A 23,219-nucleotide genomic window follows, 5' to 3' on the forward strand; every position below is an offset into this window, starting at 1 on the left:
AAATCATCTAAACAAACCTTGCTGGCTAATAAACTTATTATATAATGGGGAAAAAACCACCAAAAACCCCAAACTTTGCCATATGTGACACATTTACCCCGAACTTTTTTTTGTGACACCAAAAACCCCGAACTTTGCTTTTTGTGACACATTTACCCCAATGTATTTAGTCCATGGGCATTTTCGTCTTTTCTGCTTTTTCTTTTTTTTTTTTTCTTTTTTTTTTCCTTTCCGGCGAGGGGGGGCCTCGCCGGCGTCGGCCTCGCCGGATCCGGCGAGGGCGGACCTCGCCCGACGCCGGCGAGGGTCGCCCTCGCCGGACTCGAGCGAGGTCGACCCTCGCCCGACGCCGGCGAGGGTCGACCTCGCCTCGAGTCGGGCGAGGACGCCTCGCTCGCCCGAGCGAGGGCGAACCTCGCCGACGCCGGCGAGGGCCGCCTCGCACTGGGCGAGCGAGGGCCGCCCTCGCCCGATCTCGGCGAGGTCGACCCTCGCCGGCGTCGGGCGAGGGTCAACCTCGCTCGAGTCGGGCGAGGCCGCCTCGCTCGCCCGGGCGAGGGCGACCCTCGCCGGCGTCGGCGAGGTCCGCCCTCGCCCGATCCGGCGAGGTCGACCCTCGCCGGCGTCGAGCGAGGGCGGCCCTCGCCAGATCCGGCTGCAGAGGCCCTCGCCCGACTCAGGGCGAGGTCGACCCTCGCCGACGCCGGCGAGGGTCGACCTCGCCGAGACGGGCGAGGGCGGCCCCCGGTCGCCCGGGCGAGGGCGAACCTCACCCGACGCCGGCGAGGGTCGCCTCGCCCGGGCGAGCGAGGGCCGCCCTCGCCCGGACTCAGCGAGGTCGACCCTCGCCGGCGTCGGGCGAGGGTCGACCTCGCTCGAGTTGGGCGAGGGCCGCCGCTCGCTCGCCCGGGCGAGGGCGAACCTCGCCCGGCGCCGGCGGGCCGCCTCGCCGGATCTGCGCGGGCCGCCCTCGCTCGACGCCGGCGAGGGCCCCCTCGCCGGATCCGGCGAGGCCGGACGCCGGCGAGGCCCCCTCGCGGAAAGGAAAAAAAAAAAAAAAAAGAAAAAGCAAAAAAGACGAAAATGCCTATGGACTAAATACATTGGGGTAAATGTGTCACAAAAAGCAAAGTTCGGGGTTTTTGGTGTCACAAAAAAAAGTTCGGGGTAAATGTGTCACAGATGGCAAAGTTTGGGGTTTTTGGTGGTTTTTTCCCTATATAATGCGACATATTACTAATTTTATATATCTTTCAAGTAGAGGGTCTCGCAACGCTCTAGCGAAGTCATAAAGGGCGGTGCAGCCGTCTGCAATAGTGTGAGGTTCTCCGACGCTATAAAATTATTATAAAATTATTTTCATATTATCGCTACGCGACGCCATTTTCAGCAACTCGCCAAAAGATCAAGCGGGCTCTCGAAAAATAAATAATTTCTAAAAAGACAAAATTCGAAGGTTATGACCTGATCACAATTAGCACCAACATTAGCGAGCTATCAACAAAATTTCACCTTATAGGAAGTAAGCTTTTCATATTAGCTAGTAACTTTCTCAATTACAAAAATTAAGTTTGATCCTATCAGTAATTAGTAATTTTATAACATTTCGAGAGACCGTTTGTTTACATTCAAGCTAAAGCAAAAGGTATTATTTTGTATTTCCGTCAAAATTTAAAATGTTATTCAAATTTTAGAGAATTATGAAAAAAATTTACGTGAATATAAATGTCGACATTTACATACTGGAAAAAGTTTCAGGATTTTCTATTTAAAGAAAAAAAGTCAGAATGTGTGGATCCTTTTTTTGGTCGAAAAAATGAGTGAAATTTGGAAAAATTTAGATTTGGCAAAAAGTGAAATGGTAAAAGTCATTTCAGACAGGCATTAGTTATTTTGATCCTGTTAATAATTAGTAAATTTTACCTTAACTTTTCATAAATAAAAGTCACTTTGAAATTAATGAATATCAGTAATTTTTAAGTGCTTAATTATTTTATGACATAAAAAGGCAAGTATCAATATACCATCGGGAGTAAATGTTTCTTTATTGGGTCAATAAATTTCTCTAAATTTGTCTTTTCATCTCTGTCTATAATCACATTTTAACACAGCTACTTCAAATCCAATTTTTCATTCACAATTCAATGACTCCATCTTCTTCATCCACAGCTGCCAACACTGTCTTTTGCATTCAAGTCACCTTCTTCTTCCTCCTTCTGATTTCCCTCATATTACAAGCTACTTCAAATACAACCTGCAACACTACATTCTCAATCCTCTCCTGCCTTTTGTGTTGGGAATGCAACACACCCCTCTTCACAAGCTGCTTCAAGAACAACTGCATTCACACCATTCACACAACATATGTAGAATCCTCTGCTTCTGCCGGGGTATCGAGTTTACCGACTTTCCTTCCAAATTTCCTCGTTTTCTTGGCTTTGATCGAATAAGGCGTAATTGATTTCTCATACAAACTCAACTGTCATAACACCAAGTTCGGTGGCTTGCACCAACAGGCAAGCCAGCATCTTGCTGAATACTCGGGCAAATTCACTCTACTCAAGAAAGAATGCTAATTACACGGAAAATTACAAAACCTCTTTCAACGAGCTTACAAAACTCATTCTGATGGACAACAGGATACTACTTGATCATTTTGCCTGGAACCATCTTTGAATGGACAAGGAGAACATGGAATTGCTGAGCTCTGTTAACTTCAGTGTCTTCTTGTCCTGTACTTTCAGATACAAACTTAAGCTTCATCCTGAGCTGATCCAAAAGAGTTTCTAGAGCCTGACCGGCAGTCCATAATTATGGAAAGCTCTGAGTTTACCGTCGTAGCTTCCCGTCACAATCACGAGGCCCCATGCTTCTGAAAGGGAGAGGTCTCCTTGATGCTTCCCGGATTCGCAATATTCTTCCGTGAGTGGAACTTCACATAGAGGAAGCCTCTCTTCGGGCCATGTGGCAGAGCCCATGCATGACCTGTCGAGTGAGAAGCAATTACCGAGCGAAAATTGTTCGGGTTCTCTATGATTCGGTACGCAAAAGGAGCATCTGCATTTGTGATTTCCTAGGTCCTTCAGTCCTCTATGTGTGCCTGACCATGGTACTGCAATCGACACACCTTCGGATGAAAAGTATTCACAAGAGCGCATGGACTTCGTGCTCTTGGAAGGAGGCACACCAAAGTCATCATAGTTCCACAAGTAAACGCGATCCTCTCCAGTAGATACCATGTGATTGCCGCTCGAAGTAAAAGAAGCAGACATCTGCTTTACCGACCTTGGATGCCCTGTTAAATCCAGTAAATTGCAGCTTTAAACATTGCTGGGAGATTGTGGAACCAAAACAAAAAGTCTCGCTTCACATTGGCAAAATTGTACACTGGTAAATAAGTCGTTCTAGGTTCATATTATCGTGGACACAGATGAGATGTGACACCACAAGAATGATAAACCCTAAACTCTTTTTCCCTCAAATTATTTGACTTTTCACTCACTATGGTGTCAAGGATATTAAATAATGGCTCAGATGCAAAAAAAAAAAAATTTGACTAAAGCCATGCATTTTTACTAGGCAAAGATGAAAGATGCCTTGATTTTAATCTTCAGGATGTTGATAATGATGAACGACAATTTCATGAAACCTCAAATGAGAACTAAGTTCAATACCTCGGTATTTGGAGATGATATCTGTTCCTTCTAAAATACGGAGTCTGCAATCTTCTGACGAGATCATCACTCTTCGAGAATTTTCCCGAGAAAACTGCAGTGAGAAACCATTCAAATGTCATTCATGAGCACTGTAAGAAGAACCTTTCAGAAACTCGAGCTTTGCTTATGCCAAACCTGAATGCTAGTGATCTTGTTGCCAAAGGTCCTTTTTTTACCTTGACCATGGATAACTACATCTTGCTGGAGATGATTGCCTGCAGCCAGGTAACTTTAGTTAAGTCCCCACTATTTATATTCACAAACAAGCCATGCAGTCAAAACATGAGGAGTAAGTTACCTGACATCTCAAAGAAACGGCAAGTGCCTGTGATACTACCAACAACAATTCCCTGCAAAAAGCATTGAAGAAAGAGAAGACGAGATCAGCATAATCGTTATTGTCCTAAAACTTTAGATATGGCTTAGCAGCACGAAATTATGGATCATACTTTTCCATCAGGCTGGTAGCAAATGGCGGTTATTACATCTCGCGCGTCTGCCCAATCCACAACTCGCCTTTCGGATATTCCCCAAATCCGAGCTTTACCATCTATAGAACCACTTATGAAGTAGTTCTCATCGAGAGGGTTAAATTGAATGCACGTCACTGTTTTAGATAAAAAAGACAAACAATTAAGATAATGGGAAATTATTGAATAACGAAATAAGGACATCTTGAGACGAAGAGAACTGAATTTTAACATTTACCATAATTACTATGACGGAAGACATCCAGGCATCGATCGCAACCCACTTTCCACAGACGAACGGTATTGTCTTTAGAAGATGAAAGCAGTTTCTGCAGCAAAGTTTAAAAAAGCTCCCATCAGCCATTAACTCAAGGAAAACATTAACGATATGAAAATAGTGAAGATATGTGATCGCTTCTGGAAGATATAAAAGGTTTTGCTAGAACTCACATTAGAAGAAGACCAAGCCACCTGCAGAACATCGCTCGTATGGCCGCGAAACTCATGCAACGGTGATTCACTGATCCAGAAGATTTGATCTGGCATTAAAACTGAGGCGTGGTTCGACTTGATTCCTTTAGAGCCCGACATGTCCTTTTTTACCAAGCTGCAATTATCACCTTCGCAAGTATCCACATAACTATGAGAGGCATCTCCTGATGCAACCCGCCATATCCGGACCATGCCATCTGAACCACCAGTTGCCAAGAATTCGCCATCTGGACTGAACTTCATCGTCCAGATTATGCCGTCGTGAGCTTGAATTTCTTGTCCGACGTAGAGTGCGGATAATTCCATCCACCTCTTTTTGTAGTGTCGGGTGTTCAGCTTTCTCAATCTGGGTACTTCAGGATCTGGTTTGAATGATTCAGAAATTGACATGTTATGTTTGTTGTTCCTCTTGTTCCCAAAAAATTTCCACCACCAATTCATTCTCGCTTTACTTTCAAGAGATGTCTGTTTGCATTTCACAGGTGAATGTGAAAACCCATCTGCACCCACATCGGCCGATTTGTGCTCCTGTTCATCAAATTCATCAACCATATAATCTCCATCATCTTCCTGTCCATTTCTAGAGCACGCAAAATCTTGCTCTGTAGAATCAGTTCCGGACAAAAGTGAGCTCGAAACAGCTCCACTGCACACGCTTAACCTATCCACATCTATCTCACTTTCATCAGAAGACACGACCGGAAAACTGAATTCAGCAAAACCCATCCCGCGCAAGAAGGTATCGCGCCTTTCTTTGACACTTTGTGGTTCGTTCAACCAAATGTCGTACCGAAACTCACTTGGACTCAATTCTACTTCATCTTTAGCCACATCCGACTCTTCAGGAAACGAAAATTGCTCAGCAGAATCAAAGAACTGATCACTCTCCCCGTCATTATGACCCAGCATGTCTTGCAATTGGCCTAATATTCATATCAAAGAACCAACTCGGATCACCACCCCCTCTTCCTCAATGCTATCAATATTTTCGAGCAGCTCAAATCACTACTTATACCCCGCGACACCATGAATTCAAGCACCAAATTTCGCTCAATACCGCCGAAAACCACAGGATGCAGCAGCTGGTATTCCCAAGCTCCACCAAAACCTACACATATCACATTAGTTAATTCCCCAACATGGGTTAAGGACGACGTACCAAGCTCTAACTCCCAAAAAAGACCACCGATGGAACTTTTTATATGTGAGTGTTGGGAAAGCTCAGCTCCAATCCTCAGCATAAAAAACTAATCCAAGCAATACCCAGATGGCCAAAAGTCTCAGGAACCACAAATCGGAGAGCTCCAATGGCCTCAAAAGTTGGGATAACATAAACAAATGGAGAATAGAAAGATATATATCTTACCTCGGTTTCAGCGCAAAGCAAAAACGTGGACAATTCAACACGAAATCCACCGACCCTCCTGAGATCATGGCTCGTAGAAGCCAAATCGCAAGCAGAACCAGAACAGCACTCTCTTTCGATTTCAACTGCCACAATGCATTGAACCCAACAGAGAAATTCCAGGGGTCGGGCACTTGGGTTCCGAAGAGGAGATGGCGGAACAAGGAAAGGTGTGTGGACGTGTGTGAATGGCTGCCGGGGGGGGAGATCAAGAATCGATAAACAAAGCCGGGGGAGGTATAAATAAATCAGACAGACAGGGAAGTTTCTTTCTTTTTGCGGTTTCTCCGTTTTCTTCCAAAATTCGAAAGAAGGGTCGATTAAGAAATCGATGAAGGAAGGGAGGGTGGTGCGTGTCTTGAGAAGTGTGCGGGGGAGTGGGGAAGCGCACGAGCGACAAGAACGAACGGCGCGGCCCGGGAAACAAGAAGCTTGTGTGCTGTGCCGAAGCAGCAAGCAATGCCGACCAACTACCAGCTCGTTTCACTTGCCCTTTCCCTCCCCTGCTTTCTGCAGCGCGGAGCCTTTGCTTCGCTTTTCTTGTTGCTTCAGTACTTCCCGGCAAGCAAGCGCTTCCACTTTCTGCACATTAAGGAGGGAATGGTTTGAGACAGAGAGAGAGAGAGAGAGACACACACACACAGAGACAGAGTGTCTGAGTCAATTGTCGAAAACGAAAAGGCTGAACACCGAGGGTCTAAACTAACTTTTTACCTAAAAAAACTAACTTTCTACCTTTTCTTTTTTTTTTTTTGCCTAATTTCAAAATTTGTAATTCATGCATTTAGCTTTTCAAATTTAAAATTTATAAAACTTTCGCAGTACTCCAATATTGATACGTAGACATAATCTTTAAAATTTGAATGACGATTAAATTTTCGCGATAAAGTAAAGAATGGTTTCCTTTTGCTTGTTTACGGGTTACAAACGAGTATAAGGTTGAGATTAAGAAAAGACAAAGTGACGCTTTTATGGTCGTTAATAGATGTCTTTAGGGAACCTATAACTAGGAAAAGTTTTTGATTTTCAATATATTGATTACATGTAACTCCAGAAAGATGGTGCGTCGAAGAATCGCATAATTTCCATTACTAGCTAGTTGACATGTGTTTCAAGGACATCCTTGAAGAAAATTATCCTTTTATGATCCGTAACGAGAGAGTAAAATCAAGGACCCCCAAATTTAAAAATTTAAATTACAAGATCACAGCAAATCATTATAAAGATAATCATTGATTGAAATGTAGGTCATTCGAAAAAGCATATCCAAGTCATTCTTAATTGTCTCAAAAAGACATTAATCATTTCATATCGTTTTTATGTTAAGAGGGCGTCAATCTTTCTTTTAAAAGCATTATAGTTATCCCTTTTATTAGTAGCTTAGCAATTGAAAAAATGGATCGCAAAACTGGCGATATACAAGCATTGTGATAGGTATTTATCAAATACCTTATAATTACGAGAAAATTATAATTGAAAGTAATCTAAGGGAAAACTCATTTTTTTACTCTAGAATAATTTGATTTTCTGATCAAATAATATAATGAACTTATTTAAAATACACACACACACACACACACACACACACACACACACACACACACATATATATATATATATATATCAACCCAAAAATTTTCATGGGTCATTGTCAATCATAACACACCAAAGCACTCCCAAAGCGACACCACAGGACAGCAATGCGAGAAGGACCAAAGGGGTTGACTTTCAATTTGCTATTAATGAGCCTTTAAAGCGTATTAAATAACGAATTAATTGGCCAAATTTTTTTTAAAAAAATTGAAAAAAAGGCTGTAATAGCAAAGTAGGGATGTTCTTATAGAATGGCCTATTGTTTTGTAGGCTTCACTTAGGCAAACCTATTTTATCAAAAAAAAATTAAATTAAATTAAAACAAAATTTCTCTCCTCCGCCGAATCTGACAAATTGGCATCCTGGGTTTTAATATTCATTATCCTACTTGCCTTGCCTAACATTTGATTAATGTTTAAAATTAATTTTTTTGGTAAAATTAATTTTTTTGGCCAAAAATTATATTGAATTAAGAACGTACAACTTGCTTATCCGAAAAATGAAAAATCATGAGTATATATATTAACTGCATTTTTGTATTCAATAGGCGAAATCTATGTTAATGAGGGATTCCGATATATTAATAATAAAAAGACTTAATTATCGCATAGTATAACTCTATTCAACTCATTTCATCATAGTAAAAAAGATAATAAAAAGCTACACTAGAAACGATGAAAATAGAAAATATACAGATTTAAAATCCATGCTATAATTGTCTTGGTGTCTAGGCATCATCGACACAAACAAACCTCCCTATCGATATTATAGCGCCTTCAAAGTGCTCGTCAGACATATGTACAATTTTCAAGATATTTACTATGATCCATTTAATCTATAACTTTTTTATTTAGTTACTTAACAAGTTCATAAAAAAAGTCATTACTTCACAGTATTAGAGAACTAAACAATTGGAGAGGGATGTGCAAATTTTCTTTTTCTTTTTTTTTTTGGGAATTTTTTTCATGAAGATAATAACTGGATAATCAATGATCACTTTTTTTGTTTTTTTCTTTATTATTTTTTGTGGGTAGATTTCACACTTCAAAATTGGGAAGCAAGATCTCCAAAATCCAAAACACGAACTTGAACACAAACGAGACAGAAAAGGGGAAAAGGGAATGGACCAGAGACAGGCTGTGCTCTCAAAAAGGCCCGTCACAACAAACACTTTCAGCAGTCACTGCCAGTGCCAACCCTCCCCACAAAGTCCCACAAACCAATCTTTAAATTCCAACATTTATTAGTCTTTATTCTTTAACATATTCATTTCTTTTTTGCTCAAACTTAATATATTAATTAATTTAGACAGACATTTAATAATTCCTCTCTGCAAACCATCTGACCCTTTCAATTGGGGACAGCGATTGTTCCTAATCCTAAAAACCTACCTCTCTCCTCCCCCCTACGACCTGCAACTCTCTCTCTCTCTCTCTCTCTCTCTTTTTCTCTCTGCAATTCTTGGGCTTGGGAAATAATTGCAGAGTGTGTTCTTCACCATTGAAGATGGCTAATGAAGCTCCAACCATGGTTGGGAATCCATTGTGCTCAAATTGGCTTGTTGTGGAATTAAAAATTAAGTGCAATATCTCAGAGTTTCAAAAAAGAAAGAAAGAAAGAAAAAGAAGAAAAAACACTAAAGTGAGCATTGAGTTCTAATATTGCGTTTAGTACGATGACATGAAATGAAATTAAAATGAAAAGAAAGGTAATCCGTGAAGGTTGAATGAATTATGGTTCTTTTTGTTTGGTTTATGAAAGAAATATGGTGGGAGTAGAAACGAATGATTTATGTAATAAATTTAATATGCATGCAATTTTTGAAATGGTGACATTATTACAACATGCCATAATTATAAGTTAATCATAAAATAATTCACCAAATATTGGGCTAAAATCATAATTCGATAATTTGTAGTGTGATAAATGACTACTTAATTTAATCTTTCATTGAATATATATTTCTCTTAAGTTTTAATTATAAAGTTAGTTTCTTCACATTACAACCGATCATGATAGTTGATATTTTACTATTCAAATTTAGTGATGTTAAAATCAGTCTTTTATCAATTGTAGCTTCTTATTAATTAATAATCAAAATCTTTTTAAGTTTTATGTTGGTGCAATATTGGAATGGAGTTATGATCCCTTCACATTAGTGATATGACTCCCTCTACAAGGGGAATGCCCATTCCTTTGAACAAAACACAAATGTAAGTTCTAACCTACAACAATACATTTACATATGACTTTAAAAAAATTAAAATCATGTGCAAAGTTAGTCTTAGCTAGGCTTATGAAAAAAAGATGGTGTCGTCCCCATAACTAGATGGAATGCCATGCGCTATAATTGCATTTCATTTTCCTTAAATATGACGAGGCGTTGACGGTTCTAAAACGTATTTTAATTGAAATGTGTCGTCATAGCGCCGTCCTGTCAAAGATTGATAACAAAATAGAACATGATTTTTTACAAAAATCTATGATATCGTGAGAAGTAAACACGTACTTCACGAGAAATTTATCTAGATTAAAAATTCGAGGCGCATGAATGGCTATCGAGACAATACAACCATTCTCGAATCGAACTCTAAATCTCTCGTGGGACTAAAATCAAAGGGGTGTGCGTACGGACAATTTGTACGATTTTTTTCTTTCTTTTCTTTTCTTCTTATTAAAATGTCATTTGGAGCAAAGATTTGATGGTGCGCACGACGCTCGTGTGGACTTACTTTCACGTGGCAACTTGGGCCACGAAGGGTTTTGTCTTTTATTTCCTTAAAAAATCTGCCAAAAGTGGAACGTCAATCTTTAATTAAAACAAATAATTAGGTGGAAAAAGAAGAAGATAAAAATAGTGCCCACGCTCTCCTTGCCTAATCAATTTTATTAGTAATGAATTGATCGAGGATCTGATACCGCACTAGGTTTAGTTAATAGCCAGAATCTCCCATCTCAATTTAAAAAAATGGGTGTGTAAAATTATCAATCTTTATAATTAATTTTCGCCCTACAAGAAGCGGCAATCAAGGCAAATTGCTATTAGTCAAGCTTTGTGGGTGCCAAGTTGATGATAGGAAGTCTAATCTCCCTCAGATTAGACAGATAGATAGCCAGGCATAAATGCCAATAATCAAAACCTAGCCTCCATAACAAGACAAATGCGATTTTCAATTGATTTAATATAAAAGTGCGACATCGCCAACTACCAACACGGCGATTTTCGAAGGCTCGCTCAAGCATTCAATAATTCGAGAGCATTCGACCCTAAGCGGTCCACTCGACGTGCGAGAAGATATTCAAGAATTGGCTCGAGGAAAATTGAGGGACCCTCAAAAGATAAGGACCCTTCTCATGAAAGCAAGCAAGGACACTAGAGGAAGGAACAAAAGTGCAATCAAGACAATAATATTAGATATAGTAATTTTGGTAATATATATATGTAGTATTCTCATAATGCTTAGCCAAGGACAAAACCCTAGTTTCTAGTTTTGATATTCACAGGCAGTATCTAAAATATGCGATGTGGGGTTTGTTCTACTTTCAAGCGCATCACTTTCTCTCCAAACAAAGGAAACTCCATGAACAACCATGCAAAATGAGCAGTAACTCCGTTGTTCTCCATAGGTGGAGAACTCAAAGAGAGAGTAAAAATGTAAATGCAAGGGCATAGAAGCAGCAGAAAGACTGACCTTTTGCTCCACTTTGCAAACTTTGCATGAGGCTCCAGCAATGTGTGGACTGTGGACTCTCTTATATAAATGAATCAGAGAGAGAGAGAGAGAGAAGGAGGGAGATGTGTCTTTATCTAAGCCATGGAAGCTGTGAGATGATATGGGGGAACAAAATAGGAGAATGAGTGATGAAATTATTTAATTGGGGCAAAAGCTGAATTAATGAACTCGTGGAGACACCTAAGCAGATACCAAAAAGCGAAGGCTTGGACCCTAATTGTTGGGAGCATATCTCCGCTCGATCTTCCCTCGATCTCCCCTCATTTAAACCCAAAAGTTACTGTCCCTTCATCTTATTTTATGCCCGCATTTCATATCTTATTTATATTAACGCCAGCTTGCCTATCTTTAAAAATTGCTCATTTTTTCAATTTTTTCATCATATTTCTGAGCTCTTGGGAAAGCTAGAAGTTTTAGGTTCTCCCCTATAGTTATGTTATCCGATACTTCTTAAACTCATTTCCAAGGACTTTATTTCGCCAGGTCAAAAGGAAGCACATTTCGATCTACATTAAAGATCCCGAAATGAATGAATTTTTTTACCATAAAATGGGAAGGACGGATTTGAGGATGAGGAATTAGCATACCGATTCACTTTCTTCCTTCCCGTTCTTAGCAAAGGAAACTCTACGCATTGAATTTCTGGTAGTAGATCCATAATAAAAAAAAGTGCTTGTGATTGTTCTAGAAGAAATGGGGTCGAAAGCTTCTGTAAAATATATTCCCTTGTCTCTGTAGTTCTTTTTTCGATGAATCCTTCATCTAACGCAAACCCATTTCTCGATTCAATAAAAGCTAAAAGAGTTGAATATGGTCCCAAATAAGGAGAAGTATTGGATGAAAATGATTTCTTCTACATAGCAATATCGATCATTTACTTTTCTTTTTTAGAAGGTTTCGAAAACTTAACTCGATGTGATGGTCTAGTCGTTTGTGTTTTAGTTGAAGAACTATAGGGACATTGAACACTTCTTCACTATCAAGGGCTTGTTGTCTTTTGATTTCCGATGCTTTATATATGTAGCTTTGGATATAAACATTGCAAAATTTAAATTGAAGAGAACAACGTGCATAATTGCATATTGCTGAACACATTAGAGATTAATTGTGGCAGTCGGCAGCCTTAAGTAAGCAAAAGGGGCCACGTAATTATCTTTCATTCGACAAGACAAGATCGACTATCCTTAAACTAATCGACTTTCGCCATTCCATGTGGTGCACGCATTCATTCATTTATGTCTTGATTTAGCTTAGAATTCAAAAAACATGTAGCCACAAATCATCATGAATCACGCACATACGTGCACATCCTTCATTGGCTTACCAATTCTAGGGTTTCGTTAGGGTTTTATATGTATGTGCGTGGGTGTCCCACTCACATGCTCTCTTGACTACTTTTTTGGCCAAACTTATAGGACTTGACTTGGAACGCACATTTCTCCAAGAGCACTCGCCCAATCACTCACGCCACACTTTGCATTGTGCATTAGTGCTCATCTCATCCCTTTTCTAGGGTTTGGCCCATTGGACAACCAAAGTCACACTCACCCCTCTTTGATTTATTCATTTTCAAAGAATTTTGCTCAGCTGGCGCTAGAGATTTCCTTGGTCCATATGTCTCTCTACTCTAATCACAGCCTAATTATGTCTTGATTAAAGAATTAAATCCACGATTTGTTGACCTCCTCGAGATGCGATGCTTATTGGAGAGAGGATTGTTGTAAATCATGTGACCGTATAAGAAGGGTGATCTCCTTGATATTATACGCAAATCATGGACATTCAACCGATAAATTATGGATGAATTATTTAAATGGTCGATAAGATTTGGAGATGATGAGGAAAAGCTAGGTTTGGTAGCTCAACTTATTACTTTAAATCCACATTGTTGTGACCCATTTGGGTGAATTATATGTTTATTTAATTAAGTATCCCATTTCAAGATTTAATTAGCGAATTAAATATCTTGTGTATAGCAATTAAGTTAAGAAGTTCTCGTCTCGTCCATGTAATCATCTTTGATCTAAAGATAAAAGAGAAGGAAGTTCGATTTCAGAACAAAAGTACCACTAGTCTTGAAATACCCATTAACCATAATACTTATCTGCAACCATTCCACTTTTGGTCGGGTGACGAGCGACTCAACTTGATTTTGGCAATACAAGGTTGTGAGAACACATCCGGACACGAGTAAGAGATAAGAACGCGTCGAACAAGAATCAAGCTGCGAAATATCTAAAAACTATCGAAGAACTTCCGCACCTATGTTTTACCGACGGATCACCGGGATTTATTGTGCTTAATTACTGGGCTCCATCACTAGCAAGCAAATCGAAAGAGATATATCGTACCTTCCACGGTGGGATCATTGGTATCGCATTGTTCTTGTCGCATTGTAAGCTACGAAAACGAGTGTGTGGCCTCGGATGCAAAACATCACCATCTCTGATACGAGGCTCTCTCTAGGGAGTCAAGACATGACACCTCGGAAAGTCCAAAAGAAAAGAAAAGAAAGGAAAAGGAGGTACGTTGCGTCCGTTATCGGAAATGAAATGCGATGTTGACTTTTCTGTGGTCTAACATGGCGCCGTCCATTCAATCTATAGGAATAAAGGTGTTGTCGACATGAATTCAAAACCCATTTCTTGCTATTTCTTCTTTGGTTGCTTTCTCGTGTTTCTATTTCTTACTTGCTTTTCTCAAAGAAGAATTCTAATTCGATTTAGGTCAAAGATAAGCCATATCATGCATACAAGGAAATATATATAAATCTATATATAAACGACTTCAATAATTTCGACATGCTATTATCTTCTCTCAGACTTTTAAAGAGATTTTCATATTTCTCCAGTTAATAATTCCAACGATCCTAATTGTGCTCGTTTTTCATTGCACGAAGACCCAAAAGATGGGTCGTTTATCATGTTTTTGAAAATTCTAGTAATTGTAAAGGGAAATTGACCCCCAAAACAGTGAAATGGAAAGCAAAGCTGATAGTGCTCATAGGATGCGCAATCTTCATGGGAATCATAAATGTGGAAAATAGTGGGATGTGGACATGTCAATTGGAGATGTCTCCATTGAAAGATGCATGCTGTCTCAAGTATAATTTCCACACATTGATTGGCCACATGATAAGTTCGGAAATAGAGAATATTTGAAGAAGTGGGCGTGGCACATATTGGTTCATATTTCACCAATTCAATGATTGCCACAAGATAGTGTTGGCCCCAATACAAAACAATCATGAACCATGTACCTTGTAAGCAGCCCGTTGATTTGCCTCTAGTGGTGGTTGACTAAAAAAGTGCACATTCATGTGGGAGTTTCATCCTTGTCATGTCATGTTTAACATATGCAAGAGCCCTCTCAGTCCAATCTTGCCAAGGGATAGAACGAAAGTTGCTAAAAAACAAGAGGGTTGCATTCACGTTGCTTGCTGGATGCGAGTGTACAAGATAATGAAATGAACACGGACACTAGTGTTGGAGTAGAGAGATTAGAGAAATTGAAGCCCAAGATGACCATGTAATATGGGTGTAGTACTTGTATGCGTAACGAATCAATGTGTTTCTTCATAAATCTTGACCATGTGGCAAGTCAAAGTTTCTCCTTTTTACTAGCATGACATGCATAAGATATGAGGCACTCAGTTTTGGAGACTTTGAGCGTTGGCTGGTCGTTGAATAAATGAGATGGGAGAGATGAAATAGAAAAGGTTATCTTTTGATAAAGATGAAATGTGAATATGATTTATTTCATAAGAAATTTGAAGGTGTGTGCTCGGCTCATCGAGAAGCACTATATGCTAGTAAAGTCGAAGAATTTCGGGTCCGTTTGTTTCCGCTTAAATTCAAACAGGAAGTACTTCCCTCGTTTATCAGTATTAGTTTAAAATTATATTCAAATGAAAAAAAAATTATATTTAAATTTACGTGTCAAGTCAAGATTCATATGTTGCCAAAGTTTAAAATGTTCTGAGCTAAAAAAGAGTTGAAGTGTGAATGCCGTAAGATTTAGATTATATTGTTAAATTTACTTGAGTTTGAGTCCATGAACAAAATCCAACAGGATGTTAATTAGAAAAGTTCCAATGGTTGATGGAATCTGATGTGTAAAAATAGGAAATAAATTCCTATCACTCTCGGTTGAAATTCCTCATGGAAATCACACAAGGAAGTTTTCCTAATTACTTTGATCGGTTAAATTCCATTCTTGGGGCTCACATTCTTTAAATGCATATTAATTTGTGGAGTTCAGCAAGTGTATAAGAAAAGTGAGTTTAATTAGGAAAGTTGTTGACTGGTCTTTTAAGGGCCCAAGGGTTTGATCATGAAAAGGCCATATATTTTATGTTCTTTAGTTTCAAGGCCCTACAGTAGTTTTTCCTGCGGAAACCGCACGAACAGCAAATTGCCGCACAAAAGAAAAAGAAATGAAGCGGACAGAGAGACTCCACGAGGTTGGATTAGGAGGAGCATGATCCGGACGAGCGGTTCTCATCATGAAACCGACATCATCTACTAAGGACCAATTCTGAAAAATTGAAATTGGGAACCGCCCATTAGTTTAATGGAACCGGTCCCACCAAGCTCACGCAAATGAAGGTGATCGAGAGCGAGAGATGGAGGCGATGAACGGCCGGAGGCGTGGCCATGAGTTGATGGGAGTTGAGAGTCGAGGCCGTGAGTCGATGGGTGTTTGAGCTTGAGAGTCGAGACCATGAGTGAGAAATACGGAGACGACTCAATCAAGGTGAGAGTGAGACGAAACGAGCATTCAGTTGATGAGCATTGAGCTTTAAATTAGAGAATTTGAGGTTTTCATTTTAATTAAAAAAATTTCTGTTTTCTTTGTTTGAAATTTTTCTTAAAAATTATATATACTACCGGTCTGGTCCGGGTGAACGGGTGGGCGGTTCCACGTCTAGAACCTAGAACCGGATCGGTAATCACCAATTCTAGTAAATTGGAACCGGGAATCGGACTAGTTCCCTTGGGAACAGCCGGTTCCGGACCAGTCCAATCTGATTCTAGGCGGTTCCCGATTCCTTTGCACACACCTAAATTAAGCCGTGCACCCCTTGTTTAGGTTTAATTTAGGTGTGGTAAACACCCGTGGCTAGGAGTAATTGTAACTCTAATTCTCCGATTCTTGCTGCTAGCTCTCCCCATGGAATAGGTTTCAACACTCGGACCGAACCAAGTAAATTTCCAGTGTCCTTATTATTCCTCGTTTATTTCTCTGGTGATTCGGTGTTGATTTGAATTGTAAGATCCTATCAGTTTCGTGTTAATTTTACAACTTATATTGCATATTTGCTTGTAAGAAAGGTAGTCATACAATCTGTTTATTGAAGTAATCTTATATATATGAGGCAGCCGGTGAGATTTTCTATTCCGAGTAAGGAAGATCATGTTTGCTTATTTAAAAAAACTTTATATAGGCTGAAACGGTCTCATAGATAGTGGTATAAGCGTTTTGATGCTTTGATGACTAGTTAGGATCATTCGAAAAGTTAGATGGGTAGTTCTGCTTACTTTAGGAGAATGGAAGATTGGTCTTTGATTTTTCTGTTATTACATGTTAATGACATGCTAATAACGGCTAAGAAAATGTATGATATTGATGTGCTGAAGAGGCGATTTTTGTTTTGGACGGAAATGCTGAAGAGGTAGTTGAGTGCTAAGTTTGAGATCAAAGATTTAGCTGTTGTAAAGAAAATTTTAGGTATGGAGATTTTGTGTGATAGGACCGCAGGAATTTTACGTCTATCTTAAAAGAAATATATCGAGAAGATTGTTGAACGTTTTAATATGTACTTAGCGTAACTGTGAGTACACCTTTAACGAAGCACTTTAAACTTTTTGATAAGTTATCACCATAAATTGGGGAGGAGGAGGAGCATGTGTCCCATGTTTCCTATTCTATTGCAGTGGGTAGTATTATGTATGATATGATGTGCACTGGGCTCGACATTTTGGAAGCTGCGAGTATAGTTAGCCGCTGCATGAATCGTCATGCTAAAGCTCATTAGGAAGCTGTAAAATGGATCCTGAGATATTTAAAATGGACAACAGATGTTGGTATAGTGTACTTGAGAGATGACAATGGTAGTGAGACCACTAGTTATGTGGATTCAGATCACACCGGTTACTTGGATGAGTATAGGTGTTTGCATGGTATGTATTTATGATGACAGGTGGTGCAGTGACTTGGCAAATGTCTTTACTGAATCACAACCTTGTCTTTGACTGAGACACAGTACATGGCACTGATCGTTACAGCGTAGGAGGTGATATAGCTAAAGGAGTTCACCCTCAGACTTTGGGTTGAAGCAAAAAAAATTTAATATACACTGTTATAATCAAGATGCGATATATCTAATATATAATCAAGTTTATCATGAGCGAACTAAGCGTATCGACATTATGTACCATTTCATCCAAGATGTTTTGACGAATGGTAAGATCATTGTGAAGAAAAGCGCTATAGTGGGAACCCAGCAGACATGATGATCAAGCCTGTTATTTTGGCAAAACTCAAGCACAATTGACATTTGTAAAGAGTGAACGCCTGTTGGGGCGTTGGGAGAACAATATGAATAAATGTTGAGCCAAAATGGAAAAATTGTTAAATTTATATCTTGAGTTTATGCCCGTGAACAAAATCCGACTGGATGTTAACTAGCAAAGTTCCTATGGTTGATGGAATTTGATATGCAAAAGTAGGAAATTAATTCCTATCACTCTCGGTTGAAATTCCTCGTGGAAATCACACAAGGAAGTTTTCTTATTTACTTTTTTTTTTTTATCAGAAGAACCATATTCATACAATTCTCACGACTTAGCTTGTGAGTACAACGGCAAAGCATCGACACAAAGAAGATTCCAAAGATCGGGAGGGGGGTAGAGTTTCCAATTCTGTGGCAGAACATTTTTTCTTTGAGCCTTCGCTATCCAGTCTGCCACTTTGTTGGACTCTCTATTACAAAATGCCAACTTAATATCAGTAAAATTTTCCAACAGATCTTTGGCTTTCAAAATAAGCACATGTATATCCCACTTGAAATAATCTACACATGTGATAGCTTTAACCAAGTCTAAATTATCCGACTCTAGTAGAAGGCAATCCTTTGCCCGATCAGAGAAGAAGACTAGCGTTTCTAGAAGAGCACTGACCTCGGCTCGAGCTGCAGAGTCGGCCCTCACTGTTTTTGCAAAACCATCTACCATTCTTCCATAGCTATCTCGCATAACAGCAGCTACTGCCCCTGACGTTGAACCTTCAGTAAAGGAAGCATCAATATTGATCTTCAGGACTCCTTGTTGCGGATTTCGCCAAATTTGAGGTAAGTGTTGGCCTTCAACAGCTTTTCCTTTTCCGAAATTGCTTCCTCGTGCTTCATTTTGCTTCAACTGAGCTGAATTCACCAACTGATTTGGGTTTGGTTTCAGTCTTCGGAATATGAAATTGTTCCTTGATTTCCAAATAAGCCAAAGGACAGTCGCAAGTAGCTCAAAAGGTATAGTTGTGACGCTAAAATTCCAGAGCCATTCTTCAATTCTTGGGAGACCTTGATTGGGAAACTTGATTTGCAGTGAAGGATTGGACCAGACTTGTTTCGTCCATGGACAGAGGAGAAAAAGATGCTCAATAGTTTCGGGATGTTGGTGACATAGCTCACACATCGGTTCTGGTACAATACTTCTTCTGAATAGATTTACCTTTGTTGGTAATGCATTTTGACATATCGCCCATAGGAAAAATCTGATCTTCGGTTCTGTGTTTGCCTTCCAAATTTTTGTCCACAATGCTTCGGGGGTTTGATATGAAGAAGAAGCCTGATTTGGGTTTGGTTTCATTGCAAGGTCTTTGTTTCTATTATAGCCACTCTTGATTTGTATAGGATCCCGATTTGGTATTTAACCAAACCGGTTTGTCTTGATGTCATGTGACCTCGGTGGGATTGCAAGAATTTCATCGACAACTGTTCATCAAAAAGCTGCTTGTAGCTTCGATTCATTCCACTTCGACTCTTCCTGCAAAATTAACTCAGCTACCCTCTTAGGCTCCTCACGATTAGGTGGACCCCCAATAACTCCCCTGTGAAGCCATTTGTCTTCTCTAATGTTAATATGTTCCCCATTGCCCACAAACCACATAATGGAAGGATGGATAGATGCTCTGCCCATCAGAACACTAAGCCACCCCCATGATGGACGAGACCCTTTCCCTGCATGCCAGAAATCACAATTAGGGAAATACAGCCCTTTCAATACTTGAGACCATAATGAGGAAGGGTTTTGGGTAATTCGCCATGCTTGTTTTCCCAACATAGCCCCATTAAAAGTCATGAGATCCCTGAATCCAAGTCCTCCACTATCCTTTCTTCGTTTCAGAACATCCCATTTCCTCCAATGTAGTCCAGCTTGTGTTTCACCATTTTTCCACCAAAAAGACGCAATTTTCTTTTCAATTGCCCTGCAAATGGAGACGGGGATTTTAAAGATAGACATAGCATATTGGGGTAATGCTTGCACCACTGCTTTGATGAGTATTTCTTTTCCGGCTTTTGACATCAGATTTTCTTTCCAACCTGCTAGTTTCGTGTTTACTCTTGCTAGTATCCAGGCAAACATATGTTTTTTTGATGCCCCCCAGTCTGAAGGGATCCCTAGGTACTTCCCCGTCTTCTCTAATTCTGGAACTCTAAGCTCATATGACATATTCTGTCTCAAACTCAGTGGACAATCCTTGCTGAAATATACCCCTGATTTGTTTAAGTTTATTGATTGCCCAGACGCAAAACAGTATTGATTCAAAACAGCTGCAACATTCTGGCATTCCATAATCGTTCCATCGAGGAAAAAGATTGAGTCGTCTGCAAACAAGAGGTGAGATAGCGTGGGGCAGAATCTATTCAGCTTGATCCCCATTATACTTCCATCCTCCATTGCCTTTTTCATCAAAAAAGATAATACATTACCCACCAAGATGAACAAATAGGGGGAGAGGGGATCACCTTGTCTAATTCCTCTTGTTGGTTGAAAGTAGGGTAGAGGCTCTCCATTTAGCTTGACACTAAAGGACACAGTAGAGACACATTGCATAATCCACTTCACCCATTGATCACTAAAACCCATCTTCCCCATGCAAGCTTCCAAAAAATCCCATTCAACTCTGTCATAAGCTTTTTGCATATCAAGTTTAAGCACTGCTTGAAACTTTGTTTTTCTCTTTCTGATTCTCAACTGATGTAGCACCTCTTGGACAATTAAGATGTTATCCTGAATTTGTCTTCCACTCACGAAGGCACTTTGCTCAATAGAAATTAAGTTTGGCAAGCATATTTTCAATCGGTTTGCCAAGACTTTTGATATAATCTTGTACGCAAAGTTACACAAGCTTATGGGGCGAAATTGTTCCAGTTTTTCTGGGTTTGGGATCTTTGGAACGAGGGATATATATGTTCTGTTCAGCTCTGAGTTGAGATACCCTGAGCGAAAAAAGTTTTGTACCTCCCTGAAAACTGCTTGTTGTAGCTCTTTCCAGTTATGCTGAAAAAACTGGCCATTTAAACCATCGGGTCCTGGGGCTTTTGTAGATCCCAACTGGTAGACTGCTTCAGTTACTTCTTCTAGTGTCACTGGCTTTGTCAACATCTGGTTCATGTCCTCCCCGACTAGACAAGGATAGTCCTCTAGTGTTGGCTGGAAATTTCGAGGGCCGACTGTTTGAAAAAGGTTGCTGAAGAATTGAGATGTGTGCTGCTTTAGTTGAGTTATATCATGAACCCATTCCCCTTCTTCATTTTTTAACATGGAGATTTTGTTCCTCTGTCTCCTCTGAATTGTTGTGGCGTGAAAAAATTTAGTGTTTTTGTCTCCCCATTTGAGCCAGTTTACTCTCGATCTCATACCCCAGTACATCTCCTCTTGTCTCCACATCTTCTCGATTTCATTTTTCAGAAACTGCACCCTCTCTCTTTCCCAATGCAAGTGTCGGTTGTTGGAGATGTCCTGAAGCTCTCTCTTTAAAAGGTCTATTTTCTTCTTTCCATTGGAGAACTTTGTGTTGCTCCATTTAGATAGAGCCAATGATACTACTTTCAGCCTCTTCAGCAGATCTTCATTCATCAATTCTTCCGAGTGCCAGACTTTTTTAATGATGTTTCCACATTCCTCATCTTCCAGCCAAAAAGCCTCAAATTTAAAGTCTTTTTTCCTTTTCACTAACTCGGGAAAGAGAGATAACAAAATAGGACTATGGTCTGACCCTATTGCCGGCAATGCATATGCTTCAGCGTGTGGAAAGCAAATTCGCCAGTCCATAGTGCACAATACCCTGTCCAATCTCTCCTTGACATGATTTTCTCCATCCCTATTATTTGTCCAAGTGAAAGCACATCCCTTACTTTCCAAGTCCATTAAAGAACAAGCATTGATAAAGTCTCGGAAAGAATTGAGTCGATAATGTTCCGCCATGCGCTTCCCTACTTTTTCCCAGTGATAAAGGATTTCATTGAAGTCTCCTATGCAGACCCATGGTAGATCATTCAATTGGCTAATGTTGTACAAATCTTCCCAAAGAACTAGCCTTCTCTGGAACTCATTTGGTGCATGTATAAAGGTCAGTCGCATTCGATGTTTTGTTTCCTCTAATACGCACACCAAATCTATAAAGAATTCAGAGTTTGATTCCACTGTTAAAGATACCCTGTCATCCCAAAAAATAGCCATACCCCTGGCAATACCCCTCGGATTTTCCAAAAAACTGTTCTGGAACCGTAGCTGCCTTCTGAGTCGAAGTACTACTTGTTCTTGATTTTTGGTCTCCATCAAAAATAGTATACTGGGCTTTTCTTGAGCCACAAGGGCTCTGATTGCTTGAATTGTCAAGGGATTGCCCAACCCCTGACAATTCCAAGCATATAATATTCATATGTAACCCGGTGACTTATTAGGGCTAGCCACCAAAGCCCATTCCATTGTTCCTGACACCACTTGAATAGGTGTATCCAGCAATTGAGTTTCATCTAGCAGCTGCGAGTTTGCCATTTGTGCTTCATAGGGGCTGTACCTGCGTTTCTTCTTAGCAGCAGCTTTCTTCGTCTCTTTAAGCTTCTTGTTCTGAGCAACTTCTGGGAGCATTTGTACATCAGGGGAGGTGGAGCCACTGCTCTGACCTGGAAACGGCAGATTGTTTGGAATAAAGTCCTCACCCCTCTTGGCTTGTTGCTGCGACTGCATACTTGTATCCCCAAACATTATGTTCTTTCCCTTTTCTACTTGAATATGGTTGGGCTGAGAGAGAGGTTGCAGGGCTTCACCCTGAAAAGGCACAATCTGGAGGGAAAGTATTGGGGTCTCAGAGATAATTTCCTCCTCTATATCCTCCTCCTTTAACTTCCCATAAAAGAGCTTCATAAAAGGACTGTGACCCTGTACTTCGGCTTTAAGCCACTGGCCATAGAGACACTCATCCTCAGCTTCAGATTTCCCTTCTTTGAATTCGACTTCTTCACAGTAATTTGCGTTGTGCCCTAATCTACCGCAAGAGTAGCAGAAATTAGGGAGCCTCTCAAACTTATAATCCAACCAGAGCTTTTTCCCTCCCTTGCTAGCAATAAATCCAGATTTTAAAGGGGTTTTCACATCTAAGAGGACTTTCGCCTTCCCAATTTTGTTAGCTGCGACACCCTTCGCATCTACCTTCACATCCATAACCAGACCCAGACTTTTGACAGCTCTTAGAACGACTTCTTCTGTAAGCCATTCAAAAGGAAGTCCGTGGATTTGCACCCAAA

The 23,219-nt window shown here is 40.1% G+C and overlaps 1 protein-coding gene and 1 long non-coding RNA gene across 3 annotated transcripts; one reads left to right on the forward strand and one right to left on the reverse strand.

Moving 5' to 3' along the window:
* Window positions 1-2,529: 2,529 nt before the first annotated feature.
* LOC115682021 (uncharacterized) lies at window positions 2,530-6,706 on the reverse strand. Of its 2 annotated transcripts, XM_056303263.1 has the most exons (9): window positions 6,045-6,706; window positions 4,637-5,786; window positions 4,425-4,515; window positions 4,166-4,323; window positions 4,015-4,066; window positions 3,852-3,931; window positions 3,675-3,768; window positions 3,128-3,295; window positions 2,530-2,985 (listed from the first exon to the last, which is right to left on the reverse strand). In XM_056303263.1, the coding sequence occupies exons 2-9, from the start codon at window positions 5,585-5,587 to the stop codon at window positions 2,855-2,857; spliced, it is 1,725 nt and encodes a 574-aa protein (XP_056159238.1). In that variant the 5' UTR covers window positions 5,588-5,786; window positions 6,045-6,706; the 3' UTR covers window positions 2,530-2,854. The 2 variants fall into 2 exon arrangements, with proteins under 2 accessions (XP_056159238.1, XP_030462010.1); XM_030606150.2 differs by having other exon boundaries at window positions 2,530-3,295; window positions 6,045-6,705.
* Window positions 6,707-18,598: 11,892 nt separating this feature from the next.
* On the forward strand, window positions 18,599-20,758 carry LOC130135008 (uncharacterized). The gene is made up of 4 exons (XR_008814502.1): window positions 18,599-18,761; window positions 18,868-18,935; window positions 19,012-19,109; window positions 20,214-20,758. It is a non-coding gene; the product is annotated as an uncharacterized LOC130135008 (long non-coding RNA).
* Window positions 20,759-23,219: the final 2,461 nt, after the last annotated feature.

This window comes from Syzygium oleosum, unplaced genomic scaffold, assembly GCF_021117445.2.
Source record: "Syzygium oleosum isolate NSW1041296 unplaced genomic scaffold, Sole_v2.1 Sole_v2.26, whole genome shotgun sequence".
Classification (NCBI taxonomy): domain Eukaryota; kingdom Viridiplantae; phylum Streptophyta; class Magnoliopsida; order Myrtales; family Myrtaceae; genus Syzygium; species Syzygium oleosum.

Bases quoted from the DNA above. Each gene is read 5' to 3' on its own strand.
- LOC115682021 (XM_030606150.2), bottom strand. From the start codon at position 5,587: ATGCTGGGTCATAATGACGGGGAGAGTGATCAGTTCTTTGATTCTGCT. The intron at 4,516-4,636 runs GTGAGTTCTAGC...ACTTTGCTGCAG, and splicing joins TGGCTTGGTCTTCTTCTAAT to AAACTGCTTTCATCTTCTAA. The intron at 3,932-4,014 runs GTAACTTACTCC...ACCTGGCTGCAG, and splicing joins CCGTTTCTTTGAGATGTCAG to GCAATCATCTCCAGCAAGAT.